Source organism: Onychostruthus taczanowskii, unplaced genomic scaffold (genome assembly GCF_017590055.1).
Source record: "Onychostruthus taczanowskii isolate IOZ18803 unplaced genomic scaffold, ASM1759005v1 scaffold44, whole genome shotgun sequence".
In the NCBI taxonomy this organism is placed as follows: domain Eukaryota; kingdom Metazoa; phylum Chordata; class Aves; order Passeriformes; family Passeridae; genus Onychostruthus; species Onychostruthus taczanowskii.
Window position 1 is genome coordinate 6336672 of NW_024501903.1, and position 21517 is coordinate 6358188.

The window sequence follows — 21517 nt, forward strand, 5'->3', positions numbered from 1 at the left end:
TATCTTGTATAGTCCTTAGTCTAACAGTTGGCCACACTCTGTCCTCCATCTACCAGAGGTGGAAAATCTGCCCAAGAAGTGACTGCAGTGGAATCTGACATGACAGAAACATTATGGAACAGATAATGAGCCATACTTTAAAGCTGGTTTATACAAGAGTGTGGAACAAAAATATCGCTATATGTCATTTAAGTGTTTTATTTATGCAGGGTTGTTTTAATTACTGTTATACCAGATCTTTAGCCATAGTCTCAAAGTCTTGTGGAATTTCCCATTATACTTAGTGTGTATTGCTAGAAGCCACCAAATAAAGGTGATAGGAAGATAAGCAAAACACATTAGGAACTGCTGGGTTTGTTGCGAGTTGAGCATAAAAGCATTTTTGGATGAAATGGCAATTTCCTCTGCTTCAACTGACACCCACAGATTCATAAGTGAAGTATGGGGCTCAACTCATGAAAAATTAGCCCTTTAGAAGCTATCTGAAATATCTAGTTCCTTGTATTCTCCACAGTGTTGGCTCAGGATGTGAATTGTTATCCTTAACAATGTGCCCATATGACTTGATTTAAATGATGCTTTATATTTGAAATAACTGATGTGGCACTAGCTCTGAATTGCAGCTTTGTTTCTGAGATTATTAAACTAGTGCCATGACATCTGTGCAGCCAGAGTTTCCTTTTGCAGACCATCTGCAGCCAGTCTGATCAGCCCATGCAGTCACACGTTGCTTTATAACCTCGACCAGCTTAACTGAGGTGGAATAATTGAAGCTAATTTTTGCAGCACAGGCAAGACTTTGATAAATTTATAGCACTAAGGCTTTACAGCACCATGTATTTATGCTAGGGGGCACTCATATTTCGTTCTGAGCAGTATCAAAGCTTGGCATTTGTAGAACATGTATCCCAAAAGCACAGTGCCAACAGTAACTTTCAGGGAGTGCTGTGAGGTAGGTGTGTACATAGATCCCTGTTTTACAGAGGAGGAAACTGAGGCAGGAAGCTTAAGGTATTTGATACAGATCACTGTAGGAGTTAAAGAATGTTTAACACAGGTATTAAAGGATGACACAGCATCCAAGACAACTTGAAAATTACTCTCAAAAAAGCCAGCTCATTATACGTATATGTATCCATACATCTATATCTATGCAGATTAATTGTGGATGTGAATTTTTATTTTTAAAACTAGAGACCTTGCTTTCTTATTCCAAAATTCTGTGAGAAAAATGGAAGGCTTTAGAAAGAGCACATAAAGAGCTATGTCTCTGTCCCTGGCTCTCCAGGGAGAGAGACATAGCTCTTGTCTGCAGTGCCTATATAGTAACAGAGCATTTAGTGACAGAGGCACAGTCATAGAATCATTTAGGTTGGAAAAGAACTTTGAGCCCAAACATACACCTTACGTTGCCAAGTAGGATGAATTTTACAGGCACATAAACCTCATAGGTCCCACAGTATAAGGTCAGCTTGAGGAATTTTTTTTTTTCATTTGTGCTATGCAGCAGGTATTCACTAGACTGAGAATTTCACTCCTTCATTTCCAACTAAGTGTTCAGTGGTGTATCGCAGTGACATCTGCAAACTTAAGGCAGCATGTGATTTTGTCTCCTCCCTTCCACGCTGTTGCACCTCTCTAAGAGGAACTCATCGCTGAACTCAGCTCCTGCAACTGAGAGTTCACAGCTTAGGAAGGAAAGTCTGAGTAAGAACAGAAAACGCAAGTGATTCGTCTATGGCAGGATAGAGGCAAAGTTGTCTTGAAGGGGCTTGCAGCCAGATGCCAAGACTTCTTTTCTAGACACACATCTCTGAATGACTCCACCAACATGCATTTTTTTTGTGAGATGCTGAAAATCAACAATTTCATTTCCACAGTATGGCTCAATAAATTCTTCACATCTTCCAGAAGTGTCTCTTAAGCCTGTTTCATTTTGCTTGCTTATTGTGATGATTCATATACATTTTGGAAGAATGTTTTCAGAAAGCAAATACCCTTCTACTCAACACAGATGGATTCCTGAAAAGTTCTGCTGGTATCTTAGAGTGTGGATAGTGAATTTTCCCATGAGAATAAACATAATGAAGGGATGCATGTTAGGACTGATAGAATACACACAGTTTAAACACTCGGGGATATCTGTGACATGAGGAATGAGAGGGAGGGAAAAAATCAATATGGGCTTTCCAGAGGAAATGCTGGCTTTATAGAATAGATAATCCTTTCAAAAACCCTGATCTGCTTCACCCAGGAGACTGTACCCCTGATTTCCTGTTTTGTCACCCCTCACCCTTGACTTGTTCTATTTTGCTTCATCTAAGATAAGGCTATCAACTATGAGAATGCAACTCCTCAGAAAGAGGGAGCCAATTCTTCATCAGTCTTGGAAGATCAGATCTTCTGGAGAACTGAATGATGTGAAATGTTCCTGCATGTTTAGTCCTGTCACTACATCCAGGAGACTGAACTTGCAAGGGGAAGTATTTAATTGTAAGCATTCTTGGTGTCTCTTTTTGAACAGCTCAATTTTCATCTTTGTCATAATCTTCCTTATATGAAACAAGATCATTCAAGTTTGAGGGGTGACAGAGCACAATGATGACCTTTGCCTGGTCAAGGTATTGAGAAAACATCCTGGAAATCAAAGGACAAGTAGGGTGCTGCTGCAGTCCCATCACAAATACGAATTTGCAAAAACCACATGGCAAAGAAATGGGTTTTGATATCACTGGTGCCACTCAAATAAGAAAGCACAGCCATCACCATGAGTCTTACTTGAACAATAGCCATAGGGAGTTTTGAATAGTTGCTATCAATTAACACCTCATAATAAATTTTAGCTGAAAAAAAGAGAGAAAAATTTAAATATATTTTTGAGAAAATTACAATCTGCTTAGGGACAATGTGGGCAGGCTGGTTTCGTTGAATAAAGTATAAATTGTGAATCATAGTTGTTCAGCTCTTGTAATAGTCTGGAAGTCTCTTAGGATTTAAAGCAAGCTGAACAACTGACAATCTTGGAGGAATTCAAGTGTGGTTTTACAATATCTGGTTCAACCGACTGAACTGGATCACTCTCACTAGCAATTATGTGTTTCACCAAGCATCTGGAAGCTTCATTGATGTTTATATTTTCCTGCAAATGAAAGAGAAAGAGAGGTTGATTAGTAAATAATAATAAAAACATGCTGCATATTTCCTGTGCATAATTAAATTTTTCTCTCAGCAACATCAAAAGTTTACTTACCGTAATAAACTGTTTTCAAAAATTTACTGTGTTAAATAGTGCTTATTGGAGTTTTGAAGTTGGTTAAGTTTTATATATATTATGATTCATATATCTTTTAAAATGTATGCAGAGCTGATTTTAAATTACCTTAATCTCTTGGTGATTTGATTGCTTCAACAAACTAAAAAAACAAATGCCAGAGGGGTGTTGAAAATCAATGCCTGAAGTAAAGCTCCAAAGACCATATTTCACTGATTGAATAATAGTTGCTCATTTCCAAATAGTTATTTACCGACCAGTAATTACAGCCATGCATTACACTCATTTTTTGAAGCTTTTCCCACAATTTCAAGAAGATTTCTGTATGTAATGCTCACAATGAAACCTGTGATGGACCCGTTTCACTGAATAAATGATACAATCTCAAATTACTCACGAAACAGTAAAACAGTAAAACAGTTCTGTATGATTTGATGTCCTCCCTTATTTCTTGTTGAGGCTGACTGCAATGCACTTCATCTCCAATGCACTGATTCAGAAGAAATATATCACCACTGGTTTCATTTGTAGGACAGAAATCCTCACTCTAGGGGCTTAAAATGAAAGCTAAAGGATGAATTTTCCTGCATGTGCTGATATCAATTGCACATCTAACTTGCAGCAGTTCTCACCCTGTTTGTAAAATAAATAAAGCTGAAACAGCTTGATCAGTGAGACACAGCTCAACACAACATAGAAAATAAGCAGTAGTACTGAGTCAAGTTTTTTTTTTTTCTTTTTTGTAAATAACAGCCACCAATATGTTTGGAATGAAAATTCAGGCTTCCTGACATAAAAGGCACTCTTCTAGTGTAACTTGGCATTGATTACTTATTTTACAAGGCAGGAGATAGAAACTTCACTGTAGCTTCAATCTTCTAGGAAATTGTATCACACAGCCACGTATATCCACATGGAAATGCATACCAATATATAGGCATACATTTGTGTATGTGCACACACTACTCTGGCTCAGTAAAGATAATGTTCCATTTGCAGCCTAAGATTACCCAGGTTTTCAAGTTGAATCTTTGAGTCATAGACTAGTTTTGACTGGAAGGGACATTTAAATGCCATCTAGTCCCAATTCTCGAGCATGTCCATGACCCTCTGGATGGCAATCTGGAACCTGCTGTACTGAGGCCATAAACTAGTTATAAAAGAGAGAATTTCAGTAGAATATTTCAGTAGAGAAGACATGTTTATAGGAAAACCAAAAGCTAAACGAATAGATTCTTTGTCCTTTATGCTATCTCCCACTTTCCAACTAGCCCTCACATGCTGGACCATGACTTTGTCTAACCCCCTTAAAATCAATGTCAAAACTCCAAACAAATTCCATTGTCCGTCCCTTTGCATCACAGTAAAGGACTGAAATCTGTGGATCTAACTGAAAATGTTAATTAGTGCAAGATTTCACAGGTTTCTTCAATGACAAACATGAACTTAAATATTCTGTCTATAAAGAATATCAGTAAGTTGTAAACCCCCAATACTTTAGAAAAGTACATATTAATGTACATAGTAACTATTAGAAAGTAATATGGGATTGGGAATCGTCTCTCTACTGAGATGTTAAAATTCTGCTGTATCAACATGGCTCTGTCAGACCAGACTAGAAAATTCCTCAAGCAGGCACTGAAAACCCTTTTCAGAGCACAGTGAAATTTTATTAAAAGAACCGCCAGACAATGAAAAATAACTCTCAGCACTGCTTAGAAAACTGAAGCCAAAACAGAATTGTTAAATGCACAAAACCAGAAATGTAAAAACCTTTTGTGTTGTGTTTGTCTTTACTGATGGACTGGTGAGCATTTCAATCATCCATGTGCTGCTTCTGTGTTGAAATGGCAGCATGTGTCTACTCAATAAGGTCTTAGGGACTATCTAAGATTCTGCCCAAACTGATTAATGTTCAGATGTATTAACAGCAGCTGTCTTTGTCAGAGGCTACCATTTTACAGCATTGGGAAAGGGGGAAGGAACCAAGCCCACAATAGCATAAAATGGGTATATGTGGACATCCTTCATCCCTGCTGGTGATAGATGGAAATCCATGTGGCAGACATGAGCCTAAAAATGCAGAAGAAAAAAAATTCTCCAGCCAGTACTCAAACAAGGAAAGAAAAAAAGAGTCTACAGAGGCAGTTTCTCATTTTAAACATTTATATGAACTGTTTAAGCTGTGTGGATGACAATTTCAGCTGGGGTACAAGGGGAGGAAGAGGAAGGGTGACCCTGACAGACAACACAGCTGGTTTTGAGTTTGTGTCTAGCTCCATCCTGCTCCCATGGTTCAGATGACAACTGGCACACAGTATGGATGAGAAGTAATGTTAAGTCACCTGCTGCAAGGAGCCTGTGGTCATGCCAACAAAGCAACTGCTGCTGTCCCAGATCCCTGCCTTGACCACTTCCTTTCTGATGCTACTGCTGCCTTTTGTTACAACTTCAATCCTGTGGCGTCCTAGACCTGCAGATCAGATATTGCTGTATTCTGGTCTGACTAATGAAATATTGATTTCTCCACCTCTCTTCCTATAGTGTGTTTTGCAAGAGAAAAATCTATTCTGCTAGGCAGTGAAAAATCTACAGAAGGTAGAAGGTGATCTGCTATCCAAACGCAGACATCCAGAGGCCTGGTGATTTTAGGGCCCATGAAGTGTTGAGAGGCAATCAAGGGGAAGAAATAGAAAACAGAGAAAGTGAAAATCCATTCAAACACAAAGAAACCAACAATCAGAGTGTAAGACTGGACAGAGAGGAATAATCACAGACACCCTACTAATGGTATTGAGATATGGAAACTGCCTCAATTATACCTGAAAATAAAATTAATTATGTTTCAAAAAAACAAGAAAATATAGGTGAGACAGTGGAGTGAAAAAATATTTTTCAATGGGTCTCTATGTTGAAATGCCATAACTGCACCTGCCATATGACTTTGTCCTACAAAAGAACATCACAGAAATTGTGATGATTGCTGAAGTTCATACTTTTATTTTTTCTCCTTCTCTTCTCTTCTCTTCTCTTCTCTTCTCTTCTCTTCTCTTCTCTTCTCTTCTCTTCTCTTCTCTTCTCTTCTCTTCTCTTCTCTTCTCTTCTCTTCTCTTCCACCTGTAGTGCTTGTTATCCAGCCTCCTCTGAGGCCACTTTTACCATCACATTCTCCAAACACAGGAGACACTCTGTCTCCCTATATTGCTTTTAAGGCTGGTATTACACAGCATTGCATCTGTAATGTGTTTATCTGGACAGCAGCTTTCTGTGATAGGGAAGTGCTGCTATGGTCATTTGTCAAAAGGAGAAAATGCAGAGCCACATGAATCCTGGTCCAGCATGCACTGGCTAGTTGGAAAGTGGGAGTTAGAATAGGATGAAGTCTTCACATGATAAGGTAAGAATGCAACAATTTCCTATTTCAAGAAAAGCTCTTTCCCAAGACAGAGCTTTTACTGCAAGGCCAAAAAGGATCTTACCCACATTAGGGTGTCTTTATCAGTCATGTATTCCTGATTCAGCATGCCAGGCTTCATAAAAGTCTTTACTAAGCACCTTGCCTTGCCCTGTCCCCTGAGGTGCCTAGCCCATTTCTGTGTGGCTCAGTAAGTCCCAGCACCTGATACACTATCCAAGTCAGTGCAAGAGCTGAGCTGTGAATCCATCCCTAAGTGATTTATCCTGCATCAACCTACCAAAATCTGCCAGAGCAAGGACCTGAACCCTGCTTCTGTGAAAATGCCTGCCTGACTACTTGTGTGAGTTTTTCTTCTGGCCTTATCAAAAAGGAATGGAAAGGTGAAAATCAGAACACGCTACTCTTTATTCTATTACCAAACAAAAGGCAAAGAAAATAACTCCGACTGATCTCTGAAATCCAGAAAGGAACACTGGAGGACATAAATGAAATTAGCATTTGCTTTGTAGATCAATCTTATTAAAATACATCCTTTCAAAGGGCACTTTTATGGAAGGGATAGCAACCGAGCACAGGGAAAGAGCTGCATTATTTAAAACACTTGAACTGATTGCTATTGGAAATAATGTCTTGTAAGCAACAATCAACTAAAGGGAAAATAAATGCATTATTGAATGTGACTCAAAGCAGTACACAAGCTCAGCAATCGTTTTTGCATTCTGGATTACCTTCCCCCTTATCTGCCATCTCTGCCGCAGATGCAGAACATTAACATTTAGAGCATTCCTTTTTAATAAATTAAATAAATTCCCACAGATTATACTAGCTCTTAGCTCTTTGTAGAAGAATAAAGGACCTGACAAGTTTTAAGAGCCTGCCTCACTTTCAGATGAAAGGACATTTTGTTTCTTTACCATGCACATATCTTAGATTTGACTATCTGGTTGTTTTCTGATGGAATGCTTTTCCCTTTTGATATGGACAGTTTTTTCCTCTTACTGATTCTGACACTTCTGAGCCTTACCTTGAAACCCTGGGTGAAGAACAGTGTGTATGCAGGCACAGAGTGCTTGGGGAGCTCTAAATCAGCGCTGCCTAGAGACGTGACCTTAGACTACCGCTGCAGTTAAAGGAAATTGACTTCCCATAAGCAAACATTTACAAATTGTGAAATATTCAGGTATTAGATGGGGGCCTAGTGAGAAGCTCATAGCTTCCACATTTTATTTCCACACTGCACTAAAATCCAGGAGCAAGGAAATTACTTGAAAAATGCTTTAACCTGAACTACCCTCGAGCTAGCACTCTGAGGGAATGGCACCACATGCTCCCTTAGCAGAACACACTGGAAACTGCTAGGAACAGAGCCTTATTAAGATGGTGTGTTGTACTCCTGCAGTGGTGTTTCTAAGAAAATGCAGCCAAACAAGTTAAAAGCCATCTGGATGCAGGAACATGAAATTCATAGACGTGAACTGCTGTGACTGCAATTCTGACAACAAGGTCATTTCTGTGCTTGAATTCTTACATCTGGTTGTATATCCTGCCACAAAATTATTTCACTTAATGAGTTTCTGATTTCAACAATTTTGTGTTTCTCTGAATTTCCATATTTGGGACAGCACTAAATAATACATTTCATAAAAGTGATCCAGAGAGCTACAGGACAGCTCTAATACACACAGGACAATCTGAATCAACTCCTTTTAATTACAGGAAACAAACTCTGCAGAGGATTCTGTGCAGAGTAATTGTACATCTGAAATGAAATTTCCTGCCTTAAGTGTCAGCTTTATTTCTTGCTTTATGTCAGAATCTGAAATATTTTCTAAGACTGTACCATGAGATTGGTTAGACCTTTTTTGAGTGAATTAAATAGACAATCTAGGGAGCCACACATCCCTAACTGGGTCTGGAAGTCTCAAATGGATTGCTTGGATTTAAGTTACCAGACCAGCAGATTAGTTTAGAGTGCCAGCTTAATTCAGATACATGTCCAAAGCTTGTTTTTCTTTATGGAAATCAAAACTGCTTATCCACTTCCTCTGCAAATCTACTGCATAACTTGCTTTTTCCATCTTTCTTAATAATTGTCCAGTCAAAAGAACTGAAGAATCTGTGATTTAAACAAGGGCTAGTAGAGCTTGGATTATTCAAAGAATTCCCTGGTAAGATAGGAAGAATTAATGTCTTTGCTTTTTGAAAGAAAGATTGAAACAGAGGAGAGAATGACTTTCTGAAGGTAACACAGCAACGGCAAAGAGGACTTTTGATTGCTAGTCCAGCATTTGGGCCCTGTAAGGGGTTGGAACTAGATGATTTTTAAGGTCTCTTCCAACACAACTCACTCTGAATCCATGGTGACACACCATGGACTCCCTGTCAAACAAAAGCTGAATAAAGGACATATTATCCACATTTCTTAGATGCAGAACTATAACAGTGTCCTGGTCCAAATAGGATGTATCCAAATAGCCCAGAGACTCGGACTGCTCATCAGTCTCCAGGTCACGATGCTCAGGAGACACGGAGCCGTGTGCTTAACCTAGTTTTGTAAGGATCTGAAGAGCACAGCAACCAGCCTTTCTGGGTAATTTGGACAAAACATGAATGTCTTTTCATCTAATTCTATATTGCTAACAGCAGAATTACAGCAGGGAAAAGAGGAACTCGGGCATAATAACAGCACAGCCATGGCCAGTTGTAAGGTATTTCAAGATATTTCTGAATTAGATACATTCAAGCACATTTAGTTTTGCCTGACTTATCTGTTTTGTTGCACAAGTTCCATTTTCATTATAAAGTGATAATAAGCTTAAAATTGCTCCTTTTCTAGTCCAAGTCAAAAGCTCACCTCTTTGAACTAGGCATGGTGGTGAAAACAGTTTAAAGGCTTGGAAATGTGAGCAGAGCTCTCAGCTGCTCTGACCATGTGCTGGATAATTTAATGCGTGACAGGAAGAAGAAATTTCCTTCCTTTAAAAGAATGAATCTTTCACAATAGTTGTGGTCATTAAATTTATTAAAGAATTTACTATTAAGGGTTATTTGGTGACTATCTGGGGATGTGCCTCTTAGACTGCAATCAATATGAGCAAAGCAAATATACAGATATAAAAGACACCAGGCTCACCACCGGATATAGGGCAACAGTGGAACTTGTGACTACACTGTGAGGTGGTGTTGCCCAATAAGGCCCTTCTCACATGAAAACTATCCAAACAAAATATTCTGTCTTTGTTGGGAGAAGACTGAAAGAGGGTAAATTCCTTCAGATTGATGTAAGAATCAAAACTGATACATAAGACTGCATTAGGTGGTTCAAATGTTTTATACTGGAGGTCTTAGCTTGCAAAAATAGCACCAGGAAATAATACAGTGATCTTTTTTTTTTTTTGGTGTAATCTCCCAGTGAACAGACAAAAGCTTAAAACCATTGACAGCTTGAAATATAGTAGATACATATATAGCATGCTATTTCTGCAAGGCAACCAGAACAAAAAGATGTTCTTTTTACAAGTAATCACCTTTGTTTTCCCAAAATGCATAAATCATATTCAGTTTGCTCTCAAGGCCTTAGCATTTCCAAGCACATCTCCAGAAAACCTCTGGAGATCTAATTATTCCAGGGTACCACAAAAAGAGACTTATTACTTATTTGAACTGCTAAAACTGATAGCTGCAATATGATGACTCTGTCCATGCTATTCTGCTTCAAAAGAGTTTCTACTCTCTGCAGCAAACAGAGTTAGTTGTTTGGTTTTTTTTTTTTCTCTTGGACCCAATTTCAATTACTTATGATGCCCTAGGCTAAAAGAATACCAGGTAAGTACAATATCCAGAATTCTAAAATAGCAGTAATATTAACTTTTGTTTAGAAAGAAAGTGTAAAGTTTAGTTTAGACCTTAGATCAAGTGGGGAAATTATTTTGATCTAACTTAGTTTAAATGTTGTGATTCTACCACCTTTACTGGAATGACTCTCTGCATAATTTTAAAGTCAGAAGCCTCCAGTTCTGGATGTAAATCAGGTGTGTGGATTGCAGAACAACAGGTCATATCCTCTGGTGTATAGCAGCAGAGAATAGTCTGGTAACAGCTGTATGCCCTCAACTCTCATCATTCCCTTCAGAGTGGCTTTTGAAAGCAAGTTTTGTCATAGCTGGATTTTTTTTTCTGTTCCTACATGATTGCATTGTTAATCTGGGGACTGCTTGGTTTTTGGAGTTAAATAACATAAGAAAAATCTAGATATTTACCATATATAAAATAAGAGAAATTCTTAATTCTATGCAGCTTGGAGAAACTTGGAAAAATTTCCTCTGTTATGACTTAAAAAAAAATTATGTCCTCTATACATCTTTTATACTTCCATAGTCTGCCCCAGACTGGCTCCATCATCATCATAAAACCTCTCTACGATCTTTGAAATTGTTTGCATATTCATTTTCCGTCATGATCTGCAACAGCCCTTGACACAATAAAGTGGTTGCCCTTTTTGAGTGGTGGACATGTGCTTGCTGGGGACTGATGTATGGAATTCATGGTACAGATTCCATTCTCATAGTGAAATGTAGTTTATCATAAAGTGGACACTGGATTCTCTTGGTCTCACCCAACACAAATCAGCAGATGAACCACAGACCTGAATACAAACCAGGTGCTGCACATGAAGGAATAGAAAATACCCTGTTGTGGAGCAAGACAGTTTACACACTTACCTAGACCAAAATTTCTCCCTATAAATGGCATCTTAAGAAACAGTGGCTGGATTTGAGACCCATTCAGTAGAGAAGCAAATGCATTAATTACAAAGACATAGAATCATAGAATAATAGAATGTTTTGGGTTGGAAGGGACCTCTTCAAGTCTAACCCGCCTGCCAAGGCAGGGACATCCTCAGCTAGATTGGGTTGCTCAGGGCCAAATCCAATACAGCCTTGACTGTTTCCAGGGATGGAAGATCCACCATGTCCGGGTGATTTGTTCCAGTGTTTCACCATCCTTTGTCAGAAAAAAAGATTTTTTTATCTCTAGTGTAAGTCTACTTTCTTTTAGTTTAAAACCACTACCCCTTGTCCTATGACAACAGGCTCCTACGACAGGTTTGTTCCCATCTTTGTTATAAGCCCCATTAAGTACTGAAAAGCTACAATCTCAGCCCAGAGTTCATTAAATGCTTGAGGCAGTCTGGGATATGCTGCTATTCCTCCGCTGTTACTTCTGCTGATTACTAGTGAAATATCTTTTAAATATTAATACTTAAAGAAGGTGTCAAGACCAGAAAAGTAAAACACAAATATACACCCTAAAAGTTCTTAAGTACCTTACATAAAGTGTTTAAAAGGAATTAAACAATCAAATGTAGCATTTTGGCTTCCAGACTACTAGAAATCTAGGTTAAACCAGATTTTAATGTTTACATTTCAGACATCCAAAAGTTCCCCAAGGCTGTCAATGATAACACCAACTTTCCTAATAGAAGGATACAATCAACAAAATAGCCACTGAATTGTTGTGTTCAAATCAATATTTCACATGCCAGCTTCCAAATCCTGCATGAACTGAAATTATCTGAGACATCTCAAATTGATCTACAGTACCAATGTACTTTTGGCCTTTGTAATTTGAAAGCCTCGGTGCCCTATGTGATTTTTATCTCAATATCCCATACACTCAGGAAATCTGTACCAAGGCAAAGAATTTAACCTCAGAGCAGCTCATTCAGCACTTTGACCATTGATATTTCCGTCCATCCCAGTTATGCAATTTTTTTGAAAAGGCTTTTGAGAATGAGAGCTTATAACAGTGAACATTGTACAAGCACTACAATAGACTGACTTTATTTGTGGACTCTAAGGCAATGAAGCTATTGTCTCAAATCAGCATTTTCCAGGCAAAGTGGTTATAATAAACATTTAGAGATAACAGTCAATGTTAAGAATGATGAAAAACATCTTAATATCATTCACAAGAGGTAGCTTTTATGCCTTGCCTAAGGTCATCCTCCTCCCCAGGCTGTTGAGCGGTAACCTGGAATATCTGGGTACATACTTTACTGCTGGCCTATCATATCACGCAGCTGCATTTCAGAATGTTGCAATAAAAGACCTAAAAGAAATAGAATTGCATACTATATATATACAAATCTATCTTTAATTAATACTACCCAGAGAGGAGCTTTTCAAGGTGTACATTTAGACCAAATGAACTATTTTAGGAACTGGTTTCTCTGTCCTTAGAAACATTTGAAAAGAAATGGAAATATTACCTTGGCTGATGTTTCAAACCAGCCCACGAACCCGTTCTCTTTGCAGAACTGATCCATCTTGATGCCGTTGTTCATAAGAACATCTATTCCCTGGTCACATTTGTTTGCTAATAGGACTGCTGGCACAGGTTTGCCATTTGGAAGAACCAACTTAGAGTCCAAATCCTCTTTCCATTTTGTCACTGCTTCAAACGTCGCAGGTCTTGTAACATCAAAGACAATAAATGCCCCCATAGCCTCTCTGTAATACACCCTGGTCATGTTTCCAAATCTTTCCTGTCCTGTAATGAAGAAATTAGGAGGGAAAAAACCCATTAGCTTGTAAAAATCAGTGTTTCCGGTCTAGATCAGTACTTCACACAGCAGGTTTTCTAAGATAACATTACTGAAGGCAGGACTTAATTTTAAAAGTCCCTGGGAAACTACTCCTTGCCTAAATAGTTACAAGTACCATGCTAGAATAATTTGTATGAAAATGCAGGAGAGTGTTGCATGAAAAAGGAATTTTCAAGCCAACACCCAAGGAAATTCAATGAAGCTCATTATAAGTGAATAATAAGTGTGATAAGTGAATAATAAGTGTATGGTCTTATTAGGCTACCAGATTTCTCAGTCTGTGAACAGTGCCAAGAGTGTTTGGGTACATCATAGGACTTTCAACAACAGTCACAAAAAAATATAGGTACCCGATTGGAAACTCCTTGGCACCATGGTATTTTATTTAAAACATCTAACATAACTGAACTGCTCAAGCATGAAGAGGATCCTGCATATTCTCATGCAAATGATAATAACCAGCAGTACCATAATATAGCTCTAGAGCCATACCAGACATCAGTATAATTACAAGTTTACTTTTATTGGCAAACTGAGAAGTGGGGAAGGTGAATTTAAAGTTTTACAAACATGGAAATTGCTCTAAGAAATATCAGAGCAGTAGTAATATGAAGAGCTGCATTGCTCCACTGAAAAGATCTGCAAGGAGAGTTTCATATCAGTTTTGTTCAGAAGCTTCATGGTTTTATTTGCTGAATTCAAAGTCCTTTCTGGGAAAGGACAGAATTTTTTGTGAGTTAACAGTACATTAGTACATTCAAACATGGACATTTGTAAATATCTTTCATTTTATCTGATTAAAAGTATGAACAAATTAACACATGACACCAGGATGTGGTATGTTGATCAGCTGTGGATTTGTTAATATATCTGCTGTTTTCATGGGAACTCTGGAAAAATACATTACACAGGACTTTTCTTGAAAATAAAAAATAGATTTTCTACTAATGTCTGCAGCAGAGCTGTGATCCAAGCAAGAATTATAAGCTCCTGAAGCATTTCACAACAATAGGAGTTTTTAAGCAAGACAACTCCTGTACATGCTTCCATAGCTGGGAAAAAGTGCTATGGAAATAGAAGGATTGAATGCAGACCTCTTTCTAGCCTTATTTTCTCAACATTAGTAATTTTGAGTAGGTTAGGAAGACAAGAAGATTAGCAGTCTGCCTCTGACCCCAGGAAGGTTATCTATGGAGAATTTGTCTGGTGGAAATTTTGCTGTCAAATGTAAGGGAGGGCTGAGAAGGGAAAAGTACCAATTGCTTGGCTTCTAGACCATGCACTTTTCATTTAATGGAAATAGCACTGAACCCACTTAGGGGGTCAACACCATCAGTTTGTGATGTTTGTCTTTGGTTTAAGCACTGTGGCAGCAAGGAGACAGTCATTCACATGATACAGAAACCAAAGAAGAAGCCTGTCTTCTCTAAATTCATGTCAATTTTTTTATGTTAAAGAAACACAGTGTCCTATTGATGAAACAAGAGAGGAATAGGTTATTTCTGGGAAAGAAGAGGTCATATTCAAAATTTCTTTCGTCTATATTTTTATTCAAATGTCTTATGATTTCTATCAGTGAGCTAATCAGATGAATGGCTAAGTCATGTGCTATTCAATAATCTCCTTGTTGGGAAATTCTTTTTTCATCTGCAAGAAGGTGCCTTCCACCAAAAGCCAAGGTCTGATTAGAAACATGAGGTAAGCAACAACATATACAAATAGTTTTGATGGATATTGTATTTCACTGATACTTTACACTTCTCATACAAAGTTCTTGAGATGCTTACACTATAGGTGATATGAAAGCAGCTCAACTCAGGCCTCACACATATTTATTAGGACACAGATCACTGAAATAGGTGGTCACAGAACATTAACTAAATTATTCATTTGCAGCATGAAATCATTCACCATGAAGGAAGTTACTAAAAGAATAAAACCCTCCTAAGTTGTGATCTTCTGCTTAGTAGTGGCTCACAAATTTCTGACAAATTGTATGACACTGGTTCTTCCTCTGTCTTCCAGCTGCTTTTTCAGATACACAGGATTTTCACTGCACAGAAAAGCCAGTGTATTTGAAAAAGCAACATTTTGCAGGAAGATGGAGATAACTAATTTCCATCACCAACCACTTCAAAGAAAGACAAAGAATGGAGCTGCATGATTAACTGTCTAAACTGGTTTGGAAATGGTCTTTTTCTCCATAAGTTATAATTAATGTATCAATATACAGAAAGGCATTTGGCCAGTTTGAATGGAAAAAGAGGTGCTTTATAAATCAAAGTTTTAGTTCTATTACCTTTGCATAATGACTTTCATTTAATTTAAATTGTGGAAAAAGTGATCTCAAGTATTTACATTGAGCTTGGAGAACTAATTAATATGTCTAAAGATGCAGAAGTACTCTTTTTTCCGCAGATTCTCATTTATGTGAACAAAATCCTATATTAATAGATGAGGTTCCTAAAACCTTTAAGTTTAGCAGAATTGCTCATAATAATAGGCACTGCTTGATGTATTAAAGATGTCAGAATCAGGCCTTAGGTTTTCAGCAACACAATGTGTTAAGCAGGAAATGGGCTAGAAAATAGATCCACAATTCAGTGCTATCTCCCAGGCAGCCTTGAACATTAGAATCTGCTTTACTGCAAGTGTGACTGGAGAATATTGGTTTTGCTTTTCACTGGAAGGGTCAGAACCTTGGGAAATATTTGATCTGGCCCATGGTACTTTACTGCATCACTCACAAGACCACTGGCATTTGGCATCAAACCCCACAATTCCAAGGGTCTTTGCCCACTGAGATGGTGTTTTATGTTGGGGATTATCAGCCCTAAATTAGATTAAAAAATTAAATGGGATACTGAAGGTTAGGATCCCTTTGTAGTTGGAGACTGAGCAGAAATGTCTAATTGTTAATTCAGATGAATCCTACTCTACTTCGAAGTGAACCCAGTGAGACCAAGGTGATAAAACAGCAAGATTTCTACTAAAGGGAAGCATTCCCTGTCTGAAGGGCAGCTGCCTGCACATTTATCCTAATCTCAGTGGCATCTCTGCAGCAGGCCAAGCTATCAGTTCATGGGTTTAAAGCAACCATCAGCTGAACTTTCATAACTTATAAAAATTTGCCCCAAATAAATTTGTACAGTAATCTAAAATTTTCACTAACCACTATCATCTCTAAAAAAAGTATAAAAAGTAATGATAAAGGGATGAAACTCAGATAATTTCCATAATCTTGACTACAGCATCTGAAATGTGGCACAAAATTTTAAATTAAAAATTTATTGTAACTGCCCAATGCTGAGTTTTATGATGCATTCTACTTCTTGCCACTGTCCTAAGCGACAATGCTTTTGGGAACCGCCTTGCTTTACAGACTGGCTTTAGCCAACACTGAAAAGCTGGAAACTGTGGAGAAGATTTAAACATCTTTTACCTTTCACTTCAAAATATCTTTCAGAATATTCACAATTGAATTCAAATAATTGTCTTTATGGACTGAAATTTAAGCAGCCCTTGAGCTGATGTTCACCACCCCAGAATGAGGAAAAGCAGGCTGCCAGCAGGATCTGGCCCACAGACTCCAGCACCAATCTCTACTGAAATAAAACCCTCACAGCAAGAGACTTATTTATGTTTGCAGAACAGTAATTTCAAGGTAACTTAGCCTAGAAATCACCATGACTATCTTATTTATTCATATGTGCTGCAATGCTTAGCAGCTGCCGAAAGCCTAAAACGCTGAGGACGTGCTGTGCCTGGCATTAGTGAACAGGTTTGCACTTACTCCCTCTGCAGCATAACAATCCTAAAAACTTTACAACTGCAGAGATACTCATCTATATCTGCGGGAATTCTGCTGCTTCTGAAGGTGAAAGTGACTGGGAAAGGAAATGGAACTGTTCTTTCCCCAAAGCATTGGTCCAACTGTTTATGAGATGAGAACCAGACTTTTAAACACAAAGCAATATCTTTTTGGTAGCAATGAATAACCCAGCCCACTCAAATGCAGAAGGAGTGATAAAGAGGATACTGAGATGGCTGTGGAAAAGGAGCAGGGAGCAGGTTTTGATGCACTGCTCTCTGCTCTCTGATGTTCAAAGCTTCTCCCTGCAGTAAATCTACAGCTAAACCTGGTCTTCAGGGAAATCCCTGGGCTGTTTGGTCACAAAACACAGACAGTAGCACAGAGAACAGCCTTGCAGAGAAGGGAGTAGCAAACACACCCAGATCTACAGCTGTTTCCTTCAGAAGCGATGCGCCAGCCTGCATCTGCAGGGCCAATCCCATCCACAGTAACCTTCTGCAAAATATGACTCAGACTTTCTTTAAAGCTTTCCTTCTAAGAATTGGTTAATGAATTTAAAGGATATGCACACAAAGACAGCAGGAAAGATAAAGAAATAAAGACAGAAATTGATTGACGAGCAAGATTTAATGTTGTATGACACAGCAGTGGAGGTGATGGCACACTTTTAACAGGAACATCAAAACTAATAATTTGTGAAACAAAATGGAATTGTTGTGAAGAAATTAAAGAAAAGGAGAATTTTATCATGTGTATCTCCTCCCACACTCAATACTAAACATTCAGTCACCTCCAACTTAGGCACTTCACTGAGTCAGACATAAGTTCATAGATTTTAATGACAGCATGTTGTTACAAACACCATAACATCATATAGCAATAAGGTTAATCCTACTATTCCTGCCTAACACCCACACCCAGTTTCAGGAAAACAGTATGTGTTAAAACCACTGTCTTAAAGTAACAACAACAATGCAGAGCCTACATTATCCCTGAATTAATTTTTGTGATACTTAGTTATCCTTGTTTTTTGGCATTTGTCTCTCATCTAAATAAATGCATTTTCAGCATTTAGCTGTTAGATCTTATTATAGTTTTGTTTACAAAATTAAAAAACACAGAAAAATACCTTACACAAATATTAACTACATTTAATTAGATGGCACCAGATGAACCAAATTTACTTTTTCTTCTTATGTACGGTAGGGGTAAACCAGGCCAAACTGCTTGGTCCTACCAGAGCTGGAATGTGTCACTCCTCAAATGAAGTCACTATGTACATAAACCTTACTAATAATGTAGATAATCTTGACACTAATTTTACTCACAATATTTTAAAGAAAATTATTTCTAGATTGTTAAACTATTTACTACCCAAGAAAAGCAAGGAAGAGTACACATATGCTTGGTACTGGGTTCACTGCCTGTATAATGTAGAGGGGTGAGGATATAAGATCTAAAATAATACCTGATATGCATATATGCATACATATACAAATATATATTCATATATTATTACTGATATGAAATATTATCAAGGTATTTGTACAATTTTCTTCAGTTCAAGGTGTCCTGCATGCTAAGCCAACATCTTTCAGCTTGGTCAGGGACTGAAAGTTTATTTCCTTACCCAAAAGATAAGCCTGACTTGATAACAGAGAGTTCATAAAAAGAGAAAGGATGTTCTTAGACCAGAGATTTTATTTTCCTCCCTCTTCTCATTGCCCATTTGCATTTTGCAAATGATTTTACATGACCAGCCACAGCCAGGAGAAACTAATTCCATTCTCTCCATATTTCCAATCAGTTTTACTTCTCTTTCGTTTTTGAACCTTTTTTTCTCTCACCAGCCAGATGCCTCATGCGTGATAACTTTTATGCCTGCGCCATGATCATCTAAATTCAGCGAATTCCTTACAGAACTTGCTCTCTATGTACAGCCAGCAACAGCTAAAGCTCCTTAAGCAGAAGTCATTAAAACTAAGACAGCAACTCTTTTTTATTACTGACCACCGTCTTGACCTTCACAATGATGCTTTGAATTGGCAATTCATACGAAATTTAGTGCTGTGCTGTAATTCTCTCTGTCATGTGTGATAACTCAGAAAGCATGCTAGTCATTCAGTACTACAACTAGGTGTAATTGCTTTTGCAGCCTGACTGAAAGCTACATCATATGATCCACCAGCACATGATTAGTAGTGTAATAAATCTCTGAAACAAGGCATGCAAAATACATTCTTTAAGTACCTGATACATTCAGAATTTACTATTAAATGCTTTTTTTCTCATGCAGAAACATTTTTCTGGCAGTGTATGTATTTGTTGGTGCAATCAGCCACTGGTGAACAGTAAAATAAATGTTTGCCATATTACTCCATCTTTTAATAAAGAAAACTGAGCACATAGTTATTTAAAACCATAAAACCACAAGACTCCATTAGTGTGTGAAAAAGTGAAGTTTATACGTTTTACATAAAGCAGTGTTGTTGCGTAAGTTTTAGTACCTCAGTGACAAATTCAGAGCTCAGACATGAGACAGCTCAGTGCAGCAGAAAAGCACTCCCTCCACCGATAAGAATGTCAAGAATTTTTTCATTTCACCAGTTTTACCCGGTGCTGTTCCAGACTAGATCAATGGGCCTGAGTGGGCTCACAATTCAGATCAGAGGCTGGTACAGTTGCCTAACAGTTGATATGATGTTCACCTTTATTCCCTATTTAATGAAAGTAACTTCTTAATTTAATTGAGTTTTTAAATGCCTTCCTTTATGCTGTAATCTATTGTTTCAGTTGTATTTGATTCCTGCATTCACGAAATTAAAGATTATTACTTATAGCAGGGGATATACGCCACCATGATAAACTTATTTTGTGGACTGAAACAAAAATGATTGATTTTCAGAAAGGGGGTGGCAAAAAAAAAGTTGCCTGCTTAATTTGAAGCCAAGTCAAAAATGTCTGAAGCAATGACAGCAACAATGTCAAATTCTGTGGGTTTTAATGATGTAACGATGTGGGGATATCTGGACTTCTTTACTCTTTATCCCCTTGCAGAGGGTAAATTGTCTTTTGTTTTGCTTGATGTTGGAATAAGGGTATTTAAATATGAGTATTTATATTTTTAACAACCAGAATCATTGCCAAATAAAAACATTTCTCTTCTTCTTTCCAAAACACATACTAAGTTGCTTTCATTGGACTGAAGGAGGGCAGGTATGAGAGAGAGGAAGAAGGAAGGTATTTTGATAAACTAACTCATATACATTTTCTTTACTTTTTAAACTATACAAGTAATTTTAATCATCTTACTGAATGCCTCATCTATTCCACCAAATGAAAAAGACTTAACAGGACATTCTTGTTATTCTTCCTCCTGTCATAGAGGTCTGTTAGTTCAAGGAGGCAAAACTGAACATTGTCAGCTGCAGGGAAAACAACTGGGGCATTTGGAGAGAGGTGCCTGAGTCCCTTAGTATGTCCAAGGGCTTGGGAGAAAAATCAGCTAGCACAGGCTCCACTCTGACTCTCTGGCTTCCCTAGTTTGGGAGTCTGCTGGTTTTAGGGAATCTCCAAAATGTCAAGCTGCCCTTAAAGTTTTCTCTCCTCAATCTGCTCTCCCCCACTGCCCAGGCAGTGGTGGTTCCCAGCTTACAGATCAGTACCAATTAATCAGGGTCTGTATTTTGTATTGTTTTTTGACAGATTATGGGGCAAAGGGTTCTCCTCTGTACTCACCCGCAATATCCCAGAGCTGCAGCCGTACCACAGTCTCAGCATCCCAGTTCAGCACCTTCAAAGCAAAGTCCACGCCGATGGTGGCCCGGTAGTGGAGGGAGAAGTTCTGGTGGACATAACGCTTGATGATGCTGGTTTTGCCCACTCCCAGGTCCCCGATCACCAGCAGCTTGTAGAGGTGCTCCTTCTGGTTGTGCTTCTGCATCTTTCCTGTGGCTGCGGCTGCTCCCTGCAAACTGATTGCATGCTCTGCCCGAGGAATCCTGCCAGCCTGAGGGGAAGAGAGGGGGTGAGGGACTGGGAGGGAAGGAAGAAGAGCAGAGTAGGTGGAGGCTCTCTCCCTTCCTACGGAAGCAGGATCACCAGGTCTAGCAGGCAGCCCTGCTGGGAGACGAAGTAAGGACGAACTGGGGGAAGGAAATCTCCCAGAAAGTTTTGTGCGTATGTGTGTAAAGGTCAGCACGAGCTGTGTCTGGGATTAGTCTGGCTGCTAAAGGCTTTGCAGGAAAATTCATGCAACAGTTTTTACTCTGGCTCCTTGCTGAAAGGACAGTGTTTCTGTTGTGCACTAGTTTTACACACAGTAAATTTTGAATCCCTGCCTTAGTGACAATAAATCACCCTATGCTTGTTTCCAGATGTCTTTAAGATGCCAGTCACTGCAAAAAA

At 38.4% G+C, this 21517-nt stretch overlaps 1 protein-coding gene across 1 annotated transcript; it reads right to left on the bottom strand.

The window, feature by feature from the left end:
- Window positions 1-1757: 1757 nt before the first annotated feature.
- On the bottom strand, window positions 1758-21113 carry RAB38 (RAB38, member RAS oncogene family). Its single transcript, XM_041414112.1, has 3 exons — window positions 20849-21113; window positions 12961-13241; window positions 1758-3139 (listed from the first exon to the last, which is right to left on the bottom strand). Exons 1-3 carry the CDS (start codon window positions 21051-21053, stop codon window positions 2987-2989), a joined length of 639 nt encoding a protein of 212 aa, XP_041270046.1. The 5' UTR covers window positions 21054-21113; the 3' UTR covers window positions 1758-2986.
- Between the last annotated feature and the right edge of the window lie 404 nt (window positions 21114-21517).